Genomic DNA, 18,528 nt, shown 5'->3' with positions numbered 1-18,528 from the left:
TCTGTGCCGGTGAGATGAGGGACTCCCGAGACCTGAAGGAAGGAAGGCTGTAAAGGTAAGAAAAGGTAAGTAAAACTTCTTTAAACACTTTACACACACTAAACACACTTACCTCTGCACTCATGCACCCATCACTCACCTGAACAACGGACATCTGGAACCCTCCAAGCCCTTCAGCCCGACGGTCCACCTCGCTAACTTGGCGTGGTTTGGAGCCCATCCAAACCCGTCATAATCTTGTACACCTCTGTCAAATCACCCCTCAATCTCCTTTGCTCGAATGAAAACAACTCCAGCTTCTCCAAACTGTCCTTGTAGCTAAGATCCCTCCCATCCCCGGAACCATTCTGGTAAATCTCCTCTGCACCCTCTCAAGGACCTTCACATCCTTCCTAAAGTGTGGTGACCAGAACTGGACGCAATACTCCAGTTGTGACCTAACCAGCACTTTATAAAGGTTCAGCGTAACTTCTCTAAGCTCGAGGAACAGCACCTCATCTTTCGATTAGGCACTTTACTGCCTTCTGGACTCAATGTCCAGTTCAACAATTCCAGACCATAACCTCTGCCCCTATTTTTTCAGCTGTTGATGATTCTGCCATTCCCATTTACACCTCTTCTAGACTCATCTTTTCTTTCTTTACTTGTCCCATTACCATCTCCTTTGGCCTCGCACCATCATCCCTTTTGTCCTTTAATCTCTCCTGCCTTCCACCCTATCACATACCTTCCCTTTTGTTCTTTCCTCCCCTCCCCCCTTTCCCTGCCCCTGCACCTGCTTAAAATCTGTTACACCTCTAACTTTTTCCAGTTCTGACGAAGGGTCATCGACCTGAAATGTTAACTCTGTTTCTCTCTCTCCACAGATGCTGCCTAACCTGCTGAGTGTTTCCAGCATTTTCTGTTTTTATTCCTAATCCTAGCACCCTGCTTTATCTCCTTAACCATGTAAACTCCTCTGCTTCAAATATAATGTACCATCAGGGGGCGGAACAGCCACCGAGGCTAGGCACATCCCTTCAGAGAAGAAATTGGGCCAGATTTTGCTGGAGTGGGGCATTTCACGGCGTGCCCTGTTAGTTAGACTTGTTCGTGCATCTTTAGGTTTTAACATTTTTTGCCCACAAAGTCGCTGAAAGTGCGTGCTGATAACGCCACAGAGAGGGCAACAGGGCAGCTGGGACCTTGGTGAACAACAGGACAAACAGAGTATCTCCTTAACCAATGAGATTTAAGGATTGGGAAATAATGGCCCGGAATTTGCGGTGGGTAATAACAGCGAACGAACAGCGTCCGCTGTTATTACCTCGCTGAAACTGACCGCAACGTCAGGATTTAGCGCGTGCGGATCGTAACGCGGAAATCCTGAAGTTGCGGACAGTCATTCACTGCTCCGACACTGGCTGTGCTGCGCTGTGCTCCCCCGCCTCCCCCATAGCCAGCAATCAGTGTAATCAGTGGACTGAAGAAAACTTGGGCTTTTCCGCAGTAATATCACGGTTAAATACCCCATTAAAAGCTAGACCCTTTTTGGATGAGGTGTAACTGGGGTTTTAACAGCGTATTGACTGCTAAACAAAGGTTATGGCCCAGAAAAACTAATTTAAATTTTGTGGAGTGTCAAATTTATCCATTTTAATAAAAATTACAATTTTTAAGAAACTATAAAAACATATGTTTTTTTTAAAGTTTGTTCATCTTTATTTCCCCATGTGTGAGCCCCAATCTTTGTTTTGCTCTCTGCAATATTCTTTTAAAGTTAGAATAATAGGAGCTTACCCACTTCCTGGTTCCCGGTCTGTGATAATTCTGCATTGTGATTGGCTGCTTAGACAGCTTGCGTTAGGGATTCCCCATTAACTTACACTGATCTCCACTGAACGTCAGAAAAGCCGAACTTCTCGCCGCAGAGATCGCGAGATCTTTATGGGGAAGCTTACTTCGGGGCCAGCGACAAACGCCTTTGCTTCGCCACTGACCGCAAATTACGGGCCAAACAGAAGAAGGACTGAGAAGGAGGGTGAATTGAAAGGGGGGTGAATTCAATGTCAAACCAGGTACAGAAAGAGAAATAAAGAGAGGGATTGGATTAGGAAGAGAGAGAAAGAGACAGAAAGGTAAAGTAAAATAATTTAAAAATTAAAAATTTAACATTTTTAAGATCTCCTAAAACAATTCCCAACCTGAAGGGATGAAACTTTACTTATAATTGGTAATTTTCTGGGCCAGAGAGGTTGATTGGCAGTTATTAACAATTATCATGCCATTAAAAGGGTACTTACGCTGTTAATTACTAGACTTAACTTTCTGTGGTGCGTTTAATGTGCAAATGCAGCAACTTCATGAAAATCACGGGGTGGTTAAGCGCGAGATGCCATTTTCGCGAAGCTAATGGCGGAGCGGCGCAAAGCGGTCAGCAACTTGTGGCGATTCGCAATTCACGGGGCACCTCTTCCTCTGTCCGCTATTTTAACAAACGTTTTAACCCATTCATAAACTAATATCACAGATAGTCCTTTTTAAGTTATGGTGTCAACGCATCACTGTGATAATCTCCACATGCACGCTGACTTTTATAACCAGCGTGCCATCCTGGTCACGGACAGTGTCGCAGACATGCACAAGGCAAACTGTTTCAGGTGCAACAAGAAGGGAATGCAATTCATCCTGGATCCCCCAAACCTAGATCCGGCTGAATCAAGGCATCATGACAAACCCATCCTCCCCTGTGGAAGGACACCATCTGGTGGCTGATCACAGCATAAATATTCATTCAAATAAACACAGCACCTCTGATGCCTCTTAAGAATCCTAAGGGAATGGGTTTCAGCATTCTTAATCCAGTGAGATTTTACTGTACATAGGTACATAGCACAACATTTCAAAACTGATTGGGCATCTCCAATGATAAGAGGCCATAAGGGTAGCTGGTGTGGGAAATGGTGATGTCACATTGGTGGATTGTTGGGGACAGTACAGGAGGAACTCTGCCAATTGCATCCAAACCTTATACGTATGTAAAATTATTATATTTTTGACAAATGAAACGATTCTTAGCGAAGCCCCAGTAATTTCAATACAGATGGCTCGTGCGCTGACACACTACTCAAACTTTCAGAAGATGGTGTCGCTTCCACCGTCAGTACCATACACCGGCGACCTTTCTGGACCTTTGAATGTATGGCCCTAAAAGAGACACACTTTCGAAAATCTCAACCCATGTGTTATGAGAGAAAATGCCACCTATACTTAAAGGTGTCTTTGTTGGAATGAGGGTATTACCGCCATTGCGAATTCATTGTCCTCACCTCCCTTCATACTTTAGAAAGCACTGAAAGAAATGATGATAGGTACAGGTGCAGACTGGTAAAATTTCTTCACAGTTCATTGCATGCAAGGATGCTACCTGAGGGCTCAAATATATCTAAAGCTTCTCTATTATAAACAAAGCAATTAAAAATGAACTGGTAAAAGCAAACCCCACCCCAGCCAGCCAAAGTCAACTGATGAAATAGAGGTGGAGCCTACCTATCAAATGTATTGGAATATGTTGAATGTTTAATAGAGTTAGAGGTTAAGGGTAAGGCGATGAATGTTATATATCAAGAATTTCATAAAGCATTTGATAGGGTTCCTTACAGGAAACTTATACCAAAATCAAAGGCATGTTGTACCTATGATGCGGCTTTACGGGTAGTTATCAATGGCAATTGTTACAATTGCTCTTTCTTGTAAGTCATTGAATCAAGAGATTCAACTGCCTAATAAAAGTATTCCATGAACACTGTTGATTTGGGCAGTGAAGAGCTTTCTTGAGTGCTGTACATGATCGCAGATGCTAAGAGATAGTTCACATGTGTATTGCATTATTTTCAAATATAATTTCATATTATTCACATTATTTTCATATTTGCCGGTGTAAAGTGTGACAGTCAGGGACTGCGAATACACAAACAATGCCCAAAGAGCAGTGTAATGTTCCCAGCACTTCTCCCACCACAGCCATAGCACAGAAATCTCCTGAGAATTGTTATGGTTGGACTACAATTACTTAAAAAAAAAAAAATCCTCAATATTCCCTCCTTTTCTCCTGAAAGAGCTCTCTTGCTTCAACAGGTTCCAGCAACACTTCAGTACCTCACTCGTCGCCATTCTTTACGTATGAACCCGAGGTGATTTTTCTCCTCCTTAAACTAGGGATGCTTGAGACCAAGATTAGCACCTCAGCTGAGATCAGTGAACTCTGGGATCGAGCATGGCTCAGTAACACAATGGGTGGTGCATTCAACTAATAAAAGACTTTTTACATTTCACAGAATGGCATATTTGTCTGTAGCCCACCGAATCACATGCTGCAAATGAAGCTAAAAGAAAGGACCATGCAGAGGGTGAGGATAGTGAGGTTAGAGGTGGGCGGTGCCATGTTTATGGTGACAGAGTTGAGGTGGTGATCAGAGATGGTCCGCCGTGGCTCAGTGGGTAGCACTCTCGCCTCCAAGTCATGAAGGTTGTGGGTTCAGGTCCGCTCCAGAGACTTGAGCACAAAAGCCTAGGCAGGGAGTGCTGCACTGTCAGAGGTGCTGTCTTTTGGATGAGATATCTGCTCTCTCAAGTGAACGCAAAAGATCCCACGGCACTATCTTGAAGAAGAGCAGGGGAGTTATCCCTGGTGTCCTGGTCAATATTTATCTCTCAATCAACATAATAAAAACAGATTATCTGGTCATTATCACATTGCTGTTTGTGGGAGCTTGCTGTGCGCAATTGACTGCTGCATTTCCTACATTACAACAGTGACTACACTTCAAAAGTACTTCATTGGCTGTAAAGTGCTTTGGGACGTCCTGAGGTTGTGAAAGGCTGTATTTCTTTTTTTTTTCTTTTCTTGTATCGATCACGACTCGGTAAGATTAATAGGGGTGGATATGGACATGGGCATGTGTACGGGTGGTGGAGTGTATTTGCAAGGTGAGGCTGAGTGAGGACAGAGATCAATATCACCAAAATCAATCTTTTATTCTAATAACCTGAGCGGAGGGGCGTGGGTGGAAGGGGTGTTAAGAACATAAGAAATAGGAGCAGGAATAGGCCACTTGGCCCCTCGAGCCTGCACCGCCATTCAATAAGATCATGGCTGATCTTGGGCTCAAAGCCACTTCCCTGCCCGCTCCCCATAACCCTTCACTCCCTTATCTTGCAAAAATCTGTCTATCTCCACCTTAAATGCATTTAATGACCCAGCCTCCACAGCTCTCTGAGGCAGAGAATTCCACAGATTAAAGAGGATGGGAAGTTACTGAGGCTGAAAACGAGATCAACAAAGCCTGGTACCTGGTAGTGTGTTGAAGAAGACTAAGAGTGCAGCGGAATGGGCACCAGAGTGAACTGCAAACTATCAGGAGAAAGAGTTCAACGCAAGGGCTGGTGGAGAGGTCCAACAACACCCTTAGTGATTGACTTCCCAGGTGGAGCCATCATGTTGCATTAACCAAAACTATGATACCTGGCGACACTCGAGAACCCACATACCGGGGGAAGCCACAGGTGTTGCTGTTTATTACGATGTGAAGAGTTTCAGTGGTAATTAATGGAGCAGTGAAACCCGTACTGAAAGCAATGCTCACCATCAGCTCTTATTTCAGTCGGGCCAAAGCGACACACTGAGGAAGTTGGAAAGTTGGCATCGGCAAGCACTGAAAGATAAAACATTGGAGATGAATAAGGGGCCTCCCCCGGGTAACGTGCTTCGTATAAAGCCCAGTGTAGAAACAGTGCTGGGAAAGAACAGAGTCAGGAAACCACAATGCTGAAAATTTAGCTGATGATTCAACAGTTTCATGTGCCACAATAGAGGGTTGCCAAAATTAAAATACTGTTTGTTTAAGAAATGCAAGGTCAAATGGATTTTTCTAGGGAGAGTAACTTCAAAACATTCGCAGATACAAGTGCTTTTACAGAATTGTAACTGACATGGTTTAAAATTCAGTCTCGCTTGCAAATGCACTCTTCGGCTTGCGTATTTGGCATTAAAATTATGTTAATATCTCTTGAAGATGTCAATGGGTAAAGCTAAAGTCACACAACATAAGTGCTTGGATGCTTTACTGGAAAGACTTTTTGACAGCTGAGGTCTATAAATGGATGTAACATTAATTCTGAGCACATTTGTCCATGTCTACCATGTACACTGTACCTGAGCAATGCAATTACTGATACATTCCCTTCCCTCACCCTAACCCCAGTTTTCTCCCCTCCTCTACTGAAGGTTCCAACTCATGCTCTGGTATGGTCCCTTGCCCGGTACCTTGCCTACCAGCAGCCTGCCAGTGCCTTGTCCAAGTGGCCACTCTTCTTCCTGTGATAGTGAGGCTCAGTTGGCTATTTGACCTTGGAGAATCTTACCGTCAAGCTCAGTCCTGACTTTAACCAACGTTCGCAGACGTGCACATTCCAACAGGAGTCACTGGATAGCAAACAAGAGCAAAAACCCATCTGATTTTAAACTGTCTGCTGTGGCTCAGTGGGCAGCACTCTCACCTCTGAGTTAGAAGGTTGTGGGTTCATAGTCCCACTCCAGAAACTTGAACATAAAAATCTAGGCTGACACTCCAGTGCAGTACTGAGGGAGCACTGCACTGTCGGAGGTGCTGTCTTTTGGATGAGGTGTTAAACCCTGTCTGCTCTTTCGGGTGTAAAAGATTCCATGGCACTTGAAGAAGAGCAAGGTTCCTGGCCAACATTTATCCCTCAATCAACATCACTTAAAAAAAGGATTATCTGGTCATTATCACATTGCTGTTTGTGGGAGCTTGCTGTGCGCAAATTGGCTGCTGCGTTTCCTACATTACAACAGCGACTACACTTCATTGGCTGTAAGGCACTTTGGGGCGGTCGTGCAAGGTGCTATATAAATGTAAGTCTTTCTTATTTTCCACTCAATAGCCTTCACTTTAATCAGCACAAACATTCATCCAAATCATTTAAAGAGTTTCCACATTTGCATTTTTAGACAGGACGATGTAATCAACTTTAACAGACCGAGCAAGCAGAATCGTCACCTGTATTTTGTATTTGTAACTCGAGATGTGTGCGATGCCGGCAACGGTGCATTTATTTAAATGGTGATAGATTGGGAAATGCTGATGTACAACGGGACCTGGGTGCCCTTGTACACCAGTCACTGAAAGCAAACATGCAGCTGCAGCAAGCAGCTAGGAAGACAAATGGTATGTTGGCCTTCATTGCAAGAGGATTTGAGTACAGGAGCAAGGATGTCTTACTACAGTTGTACAGGGCCTTGGTGAGACCACACCTGGAGTATTGTGTGCAGTTTTGGTCTCCTTACCTAAAAAAGGATATACTTGCCATAGAGGGAGTGCAGCGAAGGTTCACCAGACTGATTCCTGGGATGGCAGGACTGTCGTATGAAGAGAGATTGGGTCGACTAGGACTGTATTCACTAGAGTTTAGAAGAATGAGAGAGGATCTCATTGAAACGTATAAAATTCTGACAGGGCTAGACAGACTGGATGCGGAGAGGATGTTTCCCCTGGCTGGGGGCTCTAGAACGAGGGGTCACAGTCTCAGGATACGGGGTAGGACATTTAGGACTGAGATGAGGAGAAATTTCTTCACTCAGAGGGTGGTGAACCTGTGGAATTCTCTACCACAGAAGGCTGTGGAGGCCAAGTCACTGAATATATTTAAGGAGGAGATAGATAGATTTCTAGACACAAAAGGCATCAAGGAGTATGGGGAGAGAGCGGGAATATGGTACTGAGATGGCGGATCAGCCATTATCATATTGAACGGTGGAGCAGGCTCGAAGGGCTGAATGGCCTACTCCTGCTCCTATGTTTCTATGGTCCATCCATATTTGCCCAGAGAAGGTGTTGGGCCTTCTTCTTAAACCGCTGCAGTCCTTGTGGTGATGGATTGAGGATTGGTTTACACGCCCATCATGCTTATACCTGCAAAGTCTTCCAATCTGATTGATTTGCCCTCTAAAGGCATGATGGCACATAGTGCACTGGATCAGGTAAGTTACCTTCCACCCGTGTGTGAGACAACTGGGTTCGGACACCTGCCTTTTCTGACCCTTTCGCAGTGGATTAAGTTGTGCGATGGATGAGGTTTGGAATGCGTTAGGGGAAGCGCCCTACAGTAAACCCATCTCAGTCAAATGGTTCTTGTCTTTTTTGGGGGTTGGGGATGGGATGGGAGTAAGTGTCAAGGACCAAGAAGGGGGTTAAACAAGATGTGAATCTATGTGACAATGCTAAAGCAGTTAAACGGTTTCCTTGTTTAGAATTTATGATTTTAAAAATATATTATTTAGTAGTTTGTAACTTTGGACTGTGGTAGTGAGAATTTGAATGTGGTTTAAAGCTGGTCTTGTTTATTATCTCCTTATCTCCATGCCTGATGCCTGATTCACACCCTATGCAAACACAATACTTTAGGTTGGGCCTTAATAAACATCAATTCTAACAGAGCTGCAGAAAATCCATCAAAATAATTAAACCTCTCCTTGCACTTCATTATATTAGTTCCACCCACAGTCATTTTCATCGTGACCTCGGAATCATATCTGCAGGTTTCAACGCAACATAAAATACAGAGTTGTAAATTAATTTCTGGAAGTGTAATTTTAAGTGCCAACTTTCCGCTAAAAAAATGTAGGTGATTTATTGTTTGGTTTTCTACATAATTGCAGTAGTTCTGTAATATGTCATGGTCTGTGACAACCTGAAACACCAGAGTGGGTAGGTGGAGGGGCGGAGGGGGCGGGGGAGGAAAGGAGGAGGGGAGGGAAAGGAAAGGAAAGGGTAGGAGGAGGAGGCTCATGTGAAGCAAAAATCAGATTGTATGGATCTGTTGGGCCGAGTGGCCTGTTTCTGTGCTGTAAATACCAAGGAACTATGTAAAAGAAAGAAATGAGGTGTGGGGAAGGGGAGGAGAATGTGGGGGGGGGGAGGAGAAGGAAGAGGGGAAGGAGAGGAGAAGGAAGAGGGGAAGGAGAGAAGGAAGAGAGGAAGGAGAGAAGGTAGAGGGGGTAGGAGAGGAGAAGGAAGAGGGGGAAGGAGGCGAGAAGGAAGAGAGGAAGGAGAGAAGAGGGTGAAGGAGGGAAGGAGGGGAAGGAGAGAAGGTGGAGGGGAAGGAGAGACGGTAGAGGGGAGAAGGAAGAGGGGAAGGAGAGGAGAAGGTGGAGGGGAGAAGCAAGAGGGGAAGGAGAGAAGAGGGTGAAGGAAAGAAGAGGGTGAAGGAGAGAAGGAGGAGGGGAAGGAGAGAAGAGGGCAAAGAAAAGGAGGAAGGGAAGGAGAGAAGGTGGAGAGGAAGGAAGTGAGAAGGAAGAGGGGAAGGAGAGAAGAGGGTGAAGGAGAGAAGAAGGAAGGAGAGAAGGTGGAGGGGAAGGAGAAAAGGAAGAGAGGAAGGAGAAGGTAGAGGGGGAAGGAGAGAAGGAGGAAGGTAAGGAGAGAAGGTGGAGGGCCAGTCAGAAGAAGGGAGGCAGGCAGGTAGTCAGGAAAGCCCCAGAGTGCATCTCACTCAACAACCATTTTTCTGTGTTGGAAAACGGTGAAAGTGATGGTTCCTCTGGGGAGTGAAGCCAGAGCCAAGTTCACGGCACTGTGGGTGGCTCAGCTGCACAAGGGGGGAGGAGTAAGAGTGGAAGGGCAATAGTGATAGGAGACTCAATAGTGAGGGGTGCAGAGAGGCGTTTCTGCGGCCGCAGACGTGACTCCAGGATGGTAAGTTGCCTCCCTAGTGCCAGGGTCAAGGATGTCACTGAACGGCTGCAGGGCATTCTGAAGGGGGAGGGCGAACAGTCAGAGGTCGTAGTTCACATTGGTACCAACGACATAGGTAGAAAGGGGGATGAGGTCCTGCAACAAGAATTTAGGGAGCTAGGTAGCAGATTGAAAAGCAGGACCTCAAAGGTTGTAATCTCTGGATTAGTCCCGGTGCCACGTGCTAGTGAGTATAGGAATAGGAGGATAGAGCAGATGAATGCGTGGCTAAAGAGTTGGTGCAGGAGGGAGGGCTTTAGTTTCCTGGATCACTGGGTCTGTTTCTGGGAAAGGTGGGACCTGTACAAGTCGGACGGGTTGCACCTGAACTGGAACGGGACCAACATCCCTGGGGGGAGGTTTGCTAGTGCTGTTGTGGGGGGGTCAAACTAACTTGGTAGGGGGATGGGATATGGAGTGGAGCTATAGTAGGGGATGATGCACAGCCAAATATAGAGGAAAAAACAAGTCAGTCTAGAAGGCAGAGCAAATATGTAACGGCACAAGAGAGTATGGCAAGGCTGGATGGCATTTATTTTAATGAAAGGAGTCTTACGAGTAAGGCAGATGAATTGAAGGTGTTGATGAACACATGGGAATATGATATTGTTGCTATCACAGAGGCATGGTTGAGGGAGGGGCAGGACTGGCAGCTCAATATTCTGGGGTATAGAATCTTCAGGCGAGACAGAGGGGAGTATAAAAGAGGAGGGGGTGTCGCGATATTAATCAAGGAGTCAATTACTACAGTAAGGAGGGATGATATCTTAGCAGGTTCCTCTAATGAGGCCATATGGGTAGAACTTAAAAACAAAAAGGGGGCAAGCACTTTGCTGGGAGTGTATTATAGGCCCCCAAACAGTCAGGGGGAGATAGAGGAACAGATATGTAGGCAAATCTCAGAGAAGTGTAGAAATAATAGGGTAATAATAGGGGATTTCAACTTCCCCAATATTAACTGGGATAGTCAGAGTGTGAAAGGCTTAGAGGGTGCGGAATTCTTAAAGTGCATCCAGGAGAGCTTTTTGAGCCAGCATGTAGAAAGTCCTACAAGAGAGGGGGTGGTACTTGACCTAATTCTAGGGAATGTAGCCGGGCAAGTGGTAGAAGTGTCAGTAGGAGAGCATTTTGGTGACAGTGACCATAATTCGGTGAGATTTAAGGTAGTCATGGAAAAGGACAAAGATGGACCAGAAATAAAGGTTTCTAAATTGGGGGAAGGCCGATTTTATTATGATAAGGCACGATCTGGCCAAAGTGGACTGGGGTCAGCTACTTTTAGGAAAATCCACAGCAGAGCAGTGGGAGTCATTCAGAAAGGAAATAGAGAGAGTACAACGCCAACATGTTCCTGTAAAGGTCAAGGGTGGGACCAACAAGTCCAGGGAACCCTGGATGTCAAGGGATATACAAGAATGGATTAGGGAAAAAAAGGGAGGCTTTTGGCAGATACAAAGGACTAAAAACAGTGGAAGCCCTAGAGGAGTAAAGAAAGTGCAGGGGGGTATTTAAAAAGAAATTAGGAGAGCAAAGAGGGGGCATGAAAAAACACTGGCGGGCAAAATAAAGGATAACCCCAAGGTGCTTTATAAGTATATTAAGGGCAAGAGGATAACCAGGGAAAGAGTAGGGCCCATTAGGGACCAAAGTGGCAATCTGTGTGTAGAGCCGGAAGATGTAGGTGAGGTTTTAAAAGAATATTTTGCATCTGTGTTCACTATGGAAAAGGACGATGTAGGCATAGAAATCAGGCAGGGGGATTGTGATATACTTGAACAAATTAGCATTGAGAGGGAGGGGGTACCAGCAGTTTTAGCAGGCTTAAACGTGGATAAATCCCCAGGCCCAGATGAGATGTATCCCAGGCTGCTGTGTGAGGCAAGGGAGGAGATTGCAGGGGCTCTGACACAAATTTTCAGAACCTCTCTGGCCACAGGGGATGTGCCAGAGGACTGGAGGACAGCCAACGTAGTACCATTATTCAAGAAGGGTAGTAGCGATAAACCAGGGAATTACAGGCCAGTGAGCCTAACATCAGTGGTAGGGAAATTATTGGAAAAAATTCTGAGGGACAGAATTAGTCTCCACTTGGAGAAGCAAGGATTAATCAAGGATAGTCAGCATGGCTTTGTCAGGGGGAGATCATGGGGGAGAAATTGGGTGGAGCCACAAACGGGGCGCCAAGCTCGCCTGGGCGCCAGATTTTGCGCTGCGATCGGAGCAGCAGCGATCGCCGGAAATTCAGCTTGAGCGCCCCAAGAGGGACACGGGGCGAGGCTCGAGGCGCTCCGCGTCCCTCTTAGGGCGCTGAAACTGAATATCGCAGTGCAACGTGCCACAGCGCCACACGCTGCGGCACGGCGCGCTGCAGGACTGCAGGCCTTCCTCCCATTCTTAAGGGGGAGGGGACTGCACCAGCGCAATGAGTGATCACGAGTGCCGGCAAAAGAGCCCAGCACCGAGGAGAAGTGCCGGGCTCTCGGAAAACAGCCGGCAATGCTGCGGGGGGAGAACAGGAGACCGGGGACGGAGGTGCTGGCAGGCAGCCACCGAAAAAAACGGCCGCCCCGCACCTCCACCTTAATTTGCGCCACTGCCGCCACAGGTAGGCCCCATGAACCGGGCGCGATTAGCGAGCGGCGCTACAGAGGCGGTCGCTGCCAAATATCGCGATCGGGGCGGTAGTGGGGCGCTGCGCACACCGATGACGTCATCGGTGGCGGCGCAGCGCAACAGGCTAATGTCGCCATTAGCGCCCCAGCTAAATATCGCGGGAGGCGTGGCCAGTGGCACTAAAGCCACTGAGTGCCCTCTTTAGGCACAGCCCACCGAATTTCTCCCCCCATGTCTAACCAATTTGATTGAATTTTGAGAGGGGGTGACTAGGTGTGTGGAGGAGGGTAGTGCAGTTGATGTAGTCTACATGGATTTCAGTAAGACTTTTGACAAAGTCCCACATGGGAGACTGGTCAAGAAGGTAAGAGCCCATGGGATCCAGGGCAATTTGGCACATTGGATCCAAAATTGGCTTAGTGGCAGAAGGCTGAGGGTGATGGTCGAAGGTTGTTTTTGTGACTGGAAGCCTGTGTCGAGTGGTGTACCGCAGGGATCGGTGCTGGGTCCCTTGCTGTTTGTAGTGTACATTAATGATTTAGATATGAATGTAGGAGGTATGATCATAAGTTCGCAGATGACACGAAAATTGGTGGAGTGGTAAATAGCGAGGAGGGAAGCTTCAGGCTACAGGACGATATAGGCAGGTTGGTCAGATGCGCAGAACAATGACAAATGGAATTTAACCCTGAAAAGTGTGAGGTGATGCATTTTGGGAGGACTAACAAGGCAAGAGAATACACAATAAATGGTAGGGCCCTAGGAAGGACAGAGGATCAGAGGGACCTTGGTGTGCATGTACATAGATCCCTGAAGGCAGCAGGACAGGTAGATAAGGTAGTTAAGAAGGCATATTGGATTCTTGCCTTTATTAGCCGAGGCATAGAATATAAGAGCAGGGAGGTTATGATGGAGCTGTACAAAATGCAAGTTAGGCCACAGCTGGAATACTGTGTGCAGTTCTGGTCACCACACTATAGGAAGGATGTGATTGCATTGGAGAGGGTGCAGAGGAGATTCACCAGGATGTTACCTGGGCTGGAGCGTTTCAGCTATGAAGAGAGACTGGACAGGCTGGGGTTGTTTTCCTTCGAGCAGAGAAGGCTGAGGGGGAACCTGATTGAGGTGTACAAAATTATGAGGGGCATAGATAGGGTAGATAGAAAGGAACTTTTCCCCTTAGTAGAGGGGTCAATAACAAGGGGGCATAGATTCAAGGTAAGGGGCAGGAGGTTTAGAGGGGATTTGAGGAAAAACCTTTTCACCCAGAGGGTGGTTGGAATCTGGAACTCACTGCCTGAAAGGGTGGTAGAGGCAGGAACCCTCATAACATTCAAGAAGCATTTAGCTGAGCACTTGAAACGCCATAGCATACAAGGCTATGGACCAAGTGCTGAAAAATGGGATCGACCTGAAACGTTGACTCTGTTTCTCTCTCCACGGATGCTGCCCTGGCCTGCTGAGTTTTTCCAGCGTTTTCTGTTGTTATTTCGGATTCCAGCATCTGCAGTATTTTGCTATCATTTTAGAATAGGTAGGGCTTGCTGGCCGGTGCAGACACGATGGGCCGAAGGGCCTCTTTCTGTGCTGTTACCTGGGCTGGAGCGTTTCAGCTATGAAGAGAGACTGGACAGGCTGGGGCTGTTTTCCTTAGAGCAGAGAAGGCTGAGGGGGGACCTGATTGAGGTGTATAAAATTATGAGGGGCACAGATAGGGTAGATAGAAAGGAACTTTTCCCCTTAGTACAGGGATCAATAACCAGGGGGCATAGTTTCAAGGTAATGGGGCAGGAGGTTTAGAGGGGATTTGAGGAAATCTATGACTCTATGAAGTGGGGAGGGGGGAGAAGGAAGAGAGGAAGGGGAGAAGGAAGAGGATAAGGAGAGAAGGAGGTGGGGGGAGAAGGTAAAGGAGGAAGAAGAGTGGATTAAGCAGAAATATAAAACCCGGAAGTATCAGCGTGCGATGCGACTCTCGGTGGGTTAGGATGTGTCTCACACTCAATGCTAGAGGGTGAAAGGTGGAGATTAAACACTGACTGCTCGCGGTGGCAGCTTTCCAGCGTCTCTCCGGCCCTCGGGGCAAGGGTCCAATGGAGAGACCAGTGAGTGTGACAAACCCTCCTGGAACAAGTCAGAAGTCGGTGGGTGCAGAGTGAGGGCGGGGGCTCACCTTGACCCACAGCTGCCGGGCTGGGGGCTGCAGCAATGCAGAAAGACTCTCAATGCAGAGACTCTGAGCCTGGCCCGGGTCCAGGTCCAGGTCCGGGTCCGGGCAGATGTTTTGATCCGGGCTGACTCTCTTTAAGGGGGTGAAGAAAAAAAAGGAACTGGTTTATTCTTACCGATTTCATCTCCGTGCCCCATTTTAGCCAGAGCATAAAGCAGGTCGGGGGAGATGATACTGGGGATCCCTTTCAATATCACCATTTCTCTCCGGTGATTATTTTCAGCGCAGTCCCAAGGTTGGGAAGCACAGCGATCAGCCTCAGTGTGGAAGGCGGCGCTGTCGCAAAGGTTGCAAACTGTTAAACGAGTCTGTCCCATTTCAGTGTGGAATCCTGTGTTATTTGTTGTGTGGAATCCTGTGTTATAGAGGAATAGAGAAAACATACGTTATTTGTCCTTTAATCCTACCAGTGGGTAGCACTCTCGCCTCCTAAGTCAGAGACTTGAGCTCAAAAATCTAGATTGACACTCCCAGTGCAGTGCTGAGGGAGTGCTGCACTGTCGGAGGTGCCGTCTTTCGGATGAGACATTAAACCGAGGCCCCCGTCTGCTCTCTCAGGTGGACGTAAAAGATCCCATGGCGATATTTTGAAGAAGAGCGGGGGAGTTATCCCCGGTGTCCTGGCCAATATTTATCCCTCAAACAGATTATCTGGTCATTATCACACTGCTGTTTGTGGGATCTTGTTGTGCGCAAATTGGCTGCTGCGTTTGCTACATTACAACAGAGAATTGGGCCGGAAAGTGGAGTAAAATGTTCCAATCAGCCATGATCTTCTTGAATGGCGGAGCAGGCTCAAGGGGCCGACTCCTGCTCCTAATTCTTAAATTCTTAACAGTGACTACGCTTCAAAAGCACTTCACGTTGTAAAGCGCTTTGTGACCTCCGGTGGTCATGAAAGGCGCTGTATAAATGCATGTCTTTCTCTTTCACCCAAACTGCGTCCCCATCTTTCTCCAGTCCAACTCCCTTCTTCACCGAATGTTGCCACCAACCTGATTTGGATCAGAGGGAGCTATTTCAAACCAAAACCTCTGAGTTTTGAAACAGAAACTCCTTTTTTCCCCTTTTCTGTGTCTGGCGGTGGGGGCATTTTTGTAATTAAGGTTTTCCATGAATTTTCATTAGCACTCAGACCTCCATCCCACTGACTCCTCTACCCCATGTTTGGTTTGGGTAAGCTCAAAGGTGAGATCACTGCTCCCATCTACATTTGACTTCCTTAAATTTCTGCTGGTTCCTTTTCTGAATCAGGAATGTCCCTGGGATGCAGGGATAACCCATTTACTAAAACTGGTCTATTAAGTCTCATCAAAACTCTGCTGTCTGTATCCTAACTTGCACCAATCCTGTTGACCCATCACCCCTGTCCTCACTGACCTTCATTGGCTCCTGGTCTCCGAATTCCTCGATTTTAAAATTCTCATCCTTGTTTTCAAATCCCTCCATGGCCTCGCCCCTCCCTATCTCTGTAACCTCCTCCAGCCCCACAACCCTCTGAGATCTCTGCCCTCCTCCGATTCTGGCCTCTTGCGCATCCCTGATTTTACTTCGCTCCACCATTGGCGGCCGTGCCTTCAGCTGCCGAGGCCCTAAACTCTGGAATTCCCTCCCTAAACCTCTCCGCCTCTCCACCTCTCGTCCTTTAAGACACTCTTTGAAACATACCTCTTTGGCCAAGCTTTTGGTCACCTTTGTTAACATCTCCTTTGGCACAATGTCAATTCTTTTGCCTGATTACACTCCTGTGGTGCACCTTGGAACGTTTTACTACATTCGGATGAGACGTTCAACCGAGGCCCCGTCTGCTCTCTCAGGTGGACGTAAAAGATCCCTTGGCATTATTTCGAAGAAGAGCAGGGGAGTTCTCCCTGGTGTCCTGTCCAATATTTATCCCTCAACCAACATAACAAAAACAGATTATCTGGTCATTATCACATTGCTGTTTGTGGGAGCTTGCCGAGTGCAAATTGGCTGCCGCGTTTCCCACATTACAACAGTGAATACACTCCAAAAGTACTTCATTGGCTGTGAAGCACTTTGAGACGTCCGGTGGTCGTGAAAAGCGCTATAGAAACGCAAGTCTTTCTTTCGTTCTTTATTAAAGGCGCTACATAAATGCAAGTTGTTGTTATTGTAAATGTATTGCAGAGAAATTGCTTAAAAATACAGAAACCCAATTTTGTAAATGTTAAATGAAAATAAAATGCCTGCATTTAGTAGGTTTAAAAAAGTTTTCAGTATTCAAGGTTGCAGTGATCACTTGAACCAAAAGACATCAAGGGGTATGGGGAGAGAGCGGGAATATGGTATTGAGATGGAGGATCAGCCATGATCACATTGAATGGCGGAGCAGGCTCGAAGGGCCGAATGGCCGACTCCTGCTCCTATTTTTCTATGTTTCCACCTGCCCAGTTCCAGATGAGCCTCTTCGACCCAGAGCGAATCTGCAGTATCTGTATAATTGCTGCAGCTCATGGCAAAGGAATCACTGCGGGGAAATAATACATTGCATTTAAATGCAAGGAAGTGGCGAATAATAAAGAAAGAATTAAAAATAAATTTCAGCAGCCATTTTGGGTTGTTTCCACTTTGGGTGCAGTTACGCTGCAGATGGTGAACAGGAGAGTAAATCCACTGCTACAGTTTTGGAGCGACGATCTCACTTCCTCTTTCTGCAGTTTTATTTTCTTCTGATGTTACTTATGTTGACCCTATGATGTAGTGATGCGCATGACACCATAAATCATGAGAAAGCTTGACATTTTTATGGGGGGGGAGGGGAAATCATTTGATGGAAAGGACTTATTACAAAGATTACATCATGACATTCAAAGGCAGACGGCTACAGGAAGAATGACTATGAAATCCAAACCATTGAAGATGACATTTATACTGTGATTGGAGGAATTCAGTTTAGGTTTAGCAGCTTGGGGTTACAATTTGCCCTTCCCTGTGCAATGGGGAGTCCGATCACTGTGACACTACTAGCTCACTCTTATGGTCCAATCAGGGGTGGTGTTTTCCCTGCAGGGTCCCCAGGCAAAGGTTCAGTTTGGAGCCCCTCTGTTTTACTAGACAATGGTACTAAATACTGCCTACTTAATCTGGTGTCAAATCCGCACCAACATCTCCGAGAGGAGAAAAGGATTCGCTGGAAGGGTGAAAGTTTTGAAGACTCAGAACATTAATCTGTCTCTTCAAATACTGACTGAGCCTCTGCACAAATCCCAGCTCCTGTTGGTTTAACTGCAAAGAGTTGAGTTTTAACTAGCCTTTTTTTTTTGTTGGCCTGATTCATTTATAGAGACGTTCCTAAAATGAGTGGCGCCCGAGTGTTACCCAGCAGCATGGGAAGGCAAGGAGGGAAGGGGGAAGGGATAGGGAATTCACTAGCTGCACGGGAGAGGAAGGCAGGAAATAAAGGGAGGGATGGAGAGAAGAGAGGGAGAGAAAGAAGGAAGGGAATGGAAGAAATTACCCAAGCAGCTTATCTTGAGACTATGGCCCCCTAGTTCTAGACTCTTCAGCCAAGGGAAACAGCCTCTCATCATCTACCCTGTCAAGCCCTCTAAGAATGTTATACCTTTCAACAAGATCACCTCTCGTTCGTCTAAACTCCAGAGAATATAGACCCGTTCTCCTCAATCTCTCCTCCTAGGACAGACCTCTCACTCCCAGTAAACCTTCATTGCACCCCCTCTCAGGCTTTCCTTAGGTAAGGAGACCAAAACTGTACCTGATACTCCAGGTGTGGTCTCACCAAAGCCCTATATAATTGCAGCAAGACTTCTTTACTCTTATACTTGAACCCCCTTGCAATAAAGGCTAACATTCCGTTTGCCTTCCTAATTGCTTGCTGTACTTGCACGTTAACTGTCTGTGATTTGTATACAA

The 18,528-nt window shown here is 46.5% G+C and overlaps 1 protein-coding gene across 3 annotated transcripts in view; it reads right to left on the bottom strand.

The window, feature by feature from the left end:
• Positions 1-14,831, bottom strand: part of fuom (fucose mutarotase) — a 141,337-nt gene extending 126,506 nt beyond the window's left edge. The window contains exons 1-3 of one of the 3 annotated variants that reach the window (XM_085970417.1): positions 14,747-14,831; positions 5,621-5,693; positions 2,791-2,801 (exon numbers count right to left, since the gene is read on the bottom strand). In XM_085970417.1, the coding sequence (XP_085826543.1) occupies positions 2,791-2,801; positions 5,621-5,693; positions 14,747-14,831 (169 nt within the window). Of the gene's footprint in view, positions 1-2,790; positions 2,802-5,620; positions 5,694-12,137; positions 12,139-14,732 lie in introns of all 3 variants that reach the window. The other 2 variants (XM_085970419.1, XM_085970418.1) reach the window with 2 other exon arrangements.
• Between the last annotated feature and the right edge of the window lie 3,697 nt (positions 14,832-18,528).

Source organism: Somniosus microcephalus, chromosome 29 (genome assembly GCF_052327205.1).
Source record: "Somniosus microcephalus isolate GS21.2 chromosome 29, FLI_Smic_1.0, whole genome shotgun sequence".
In the NCBI taxonomy this organism is placed as follows: domain Eukaryota; kingdom Metazoa; phylum Chordata; class Chondrichthyes; order Squaliformes; family Somniosidae; genus Somniosus; species Somniosus microcephalus.
The sequence above is the reverse complement of the archived record's forward strand: the minus strand, read 5'-3'. Positions and strand labels throughout refer to the sequence as shown.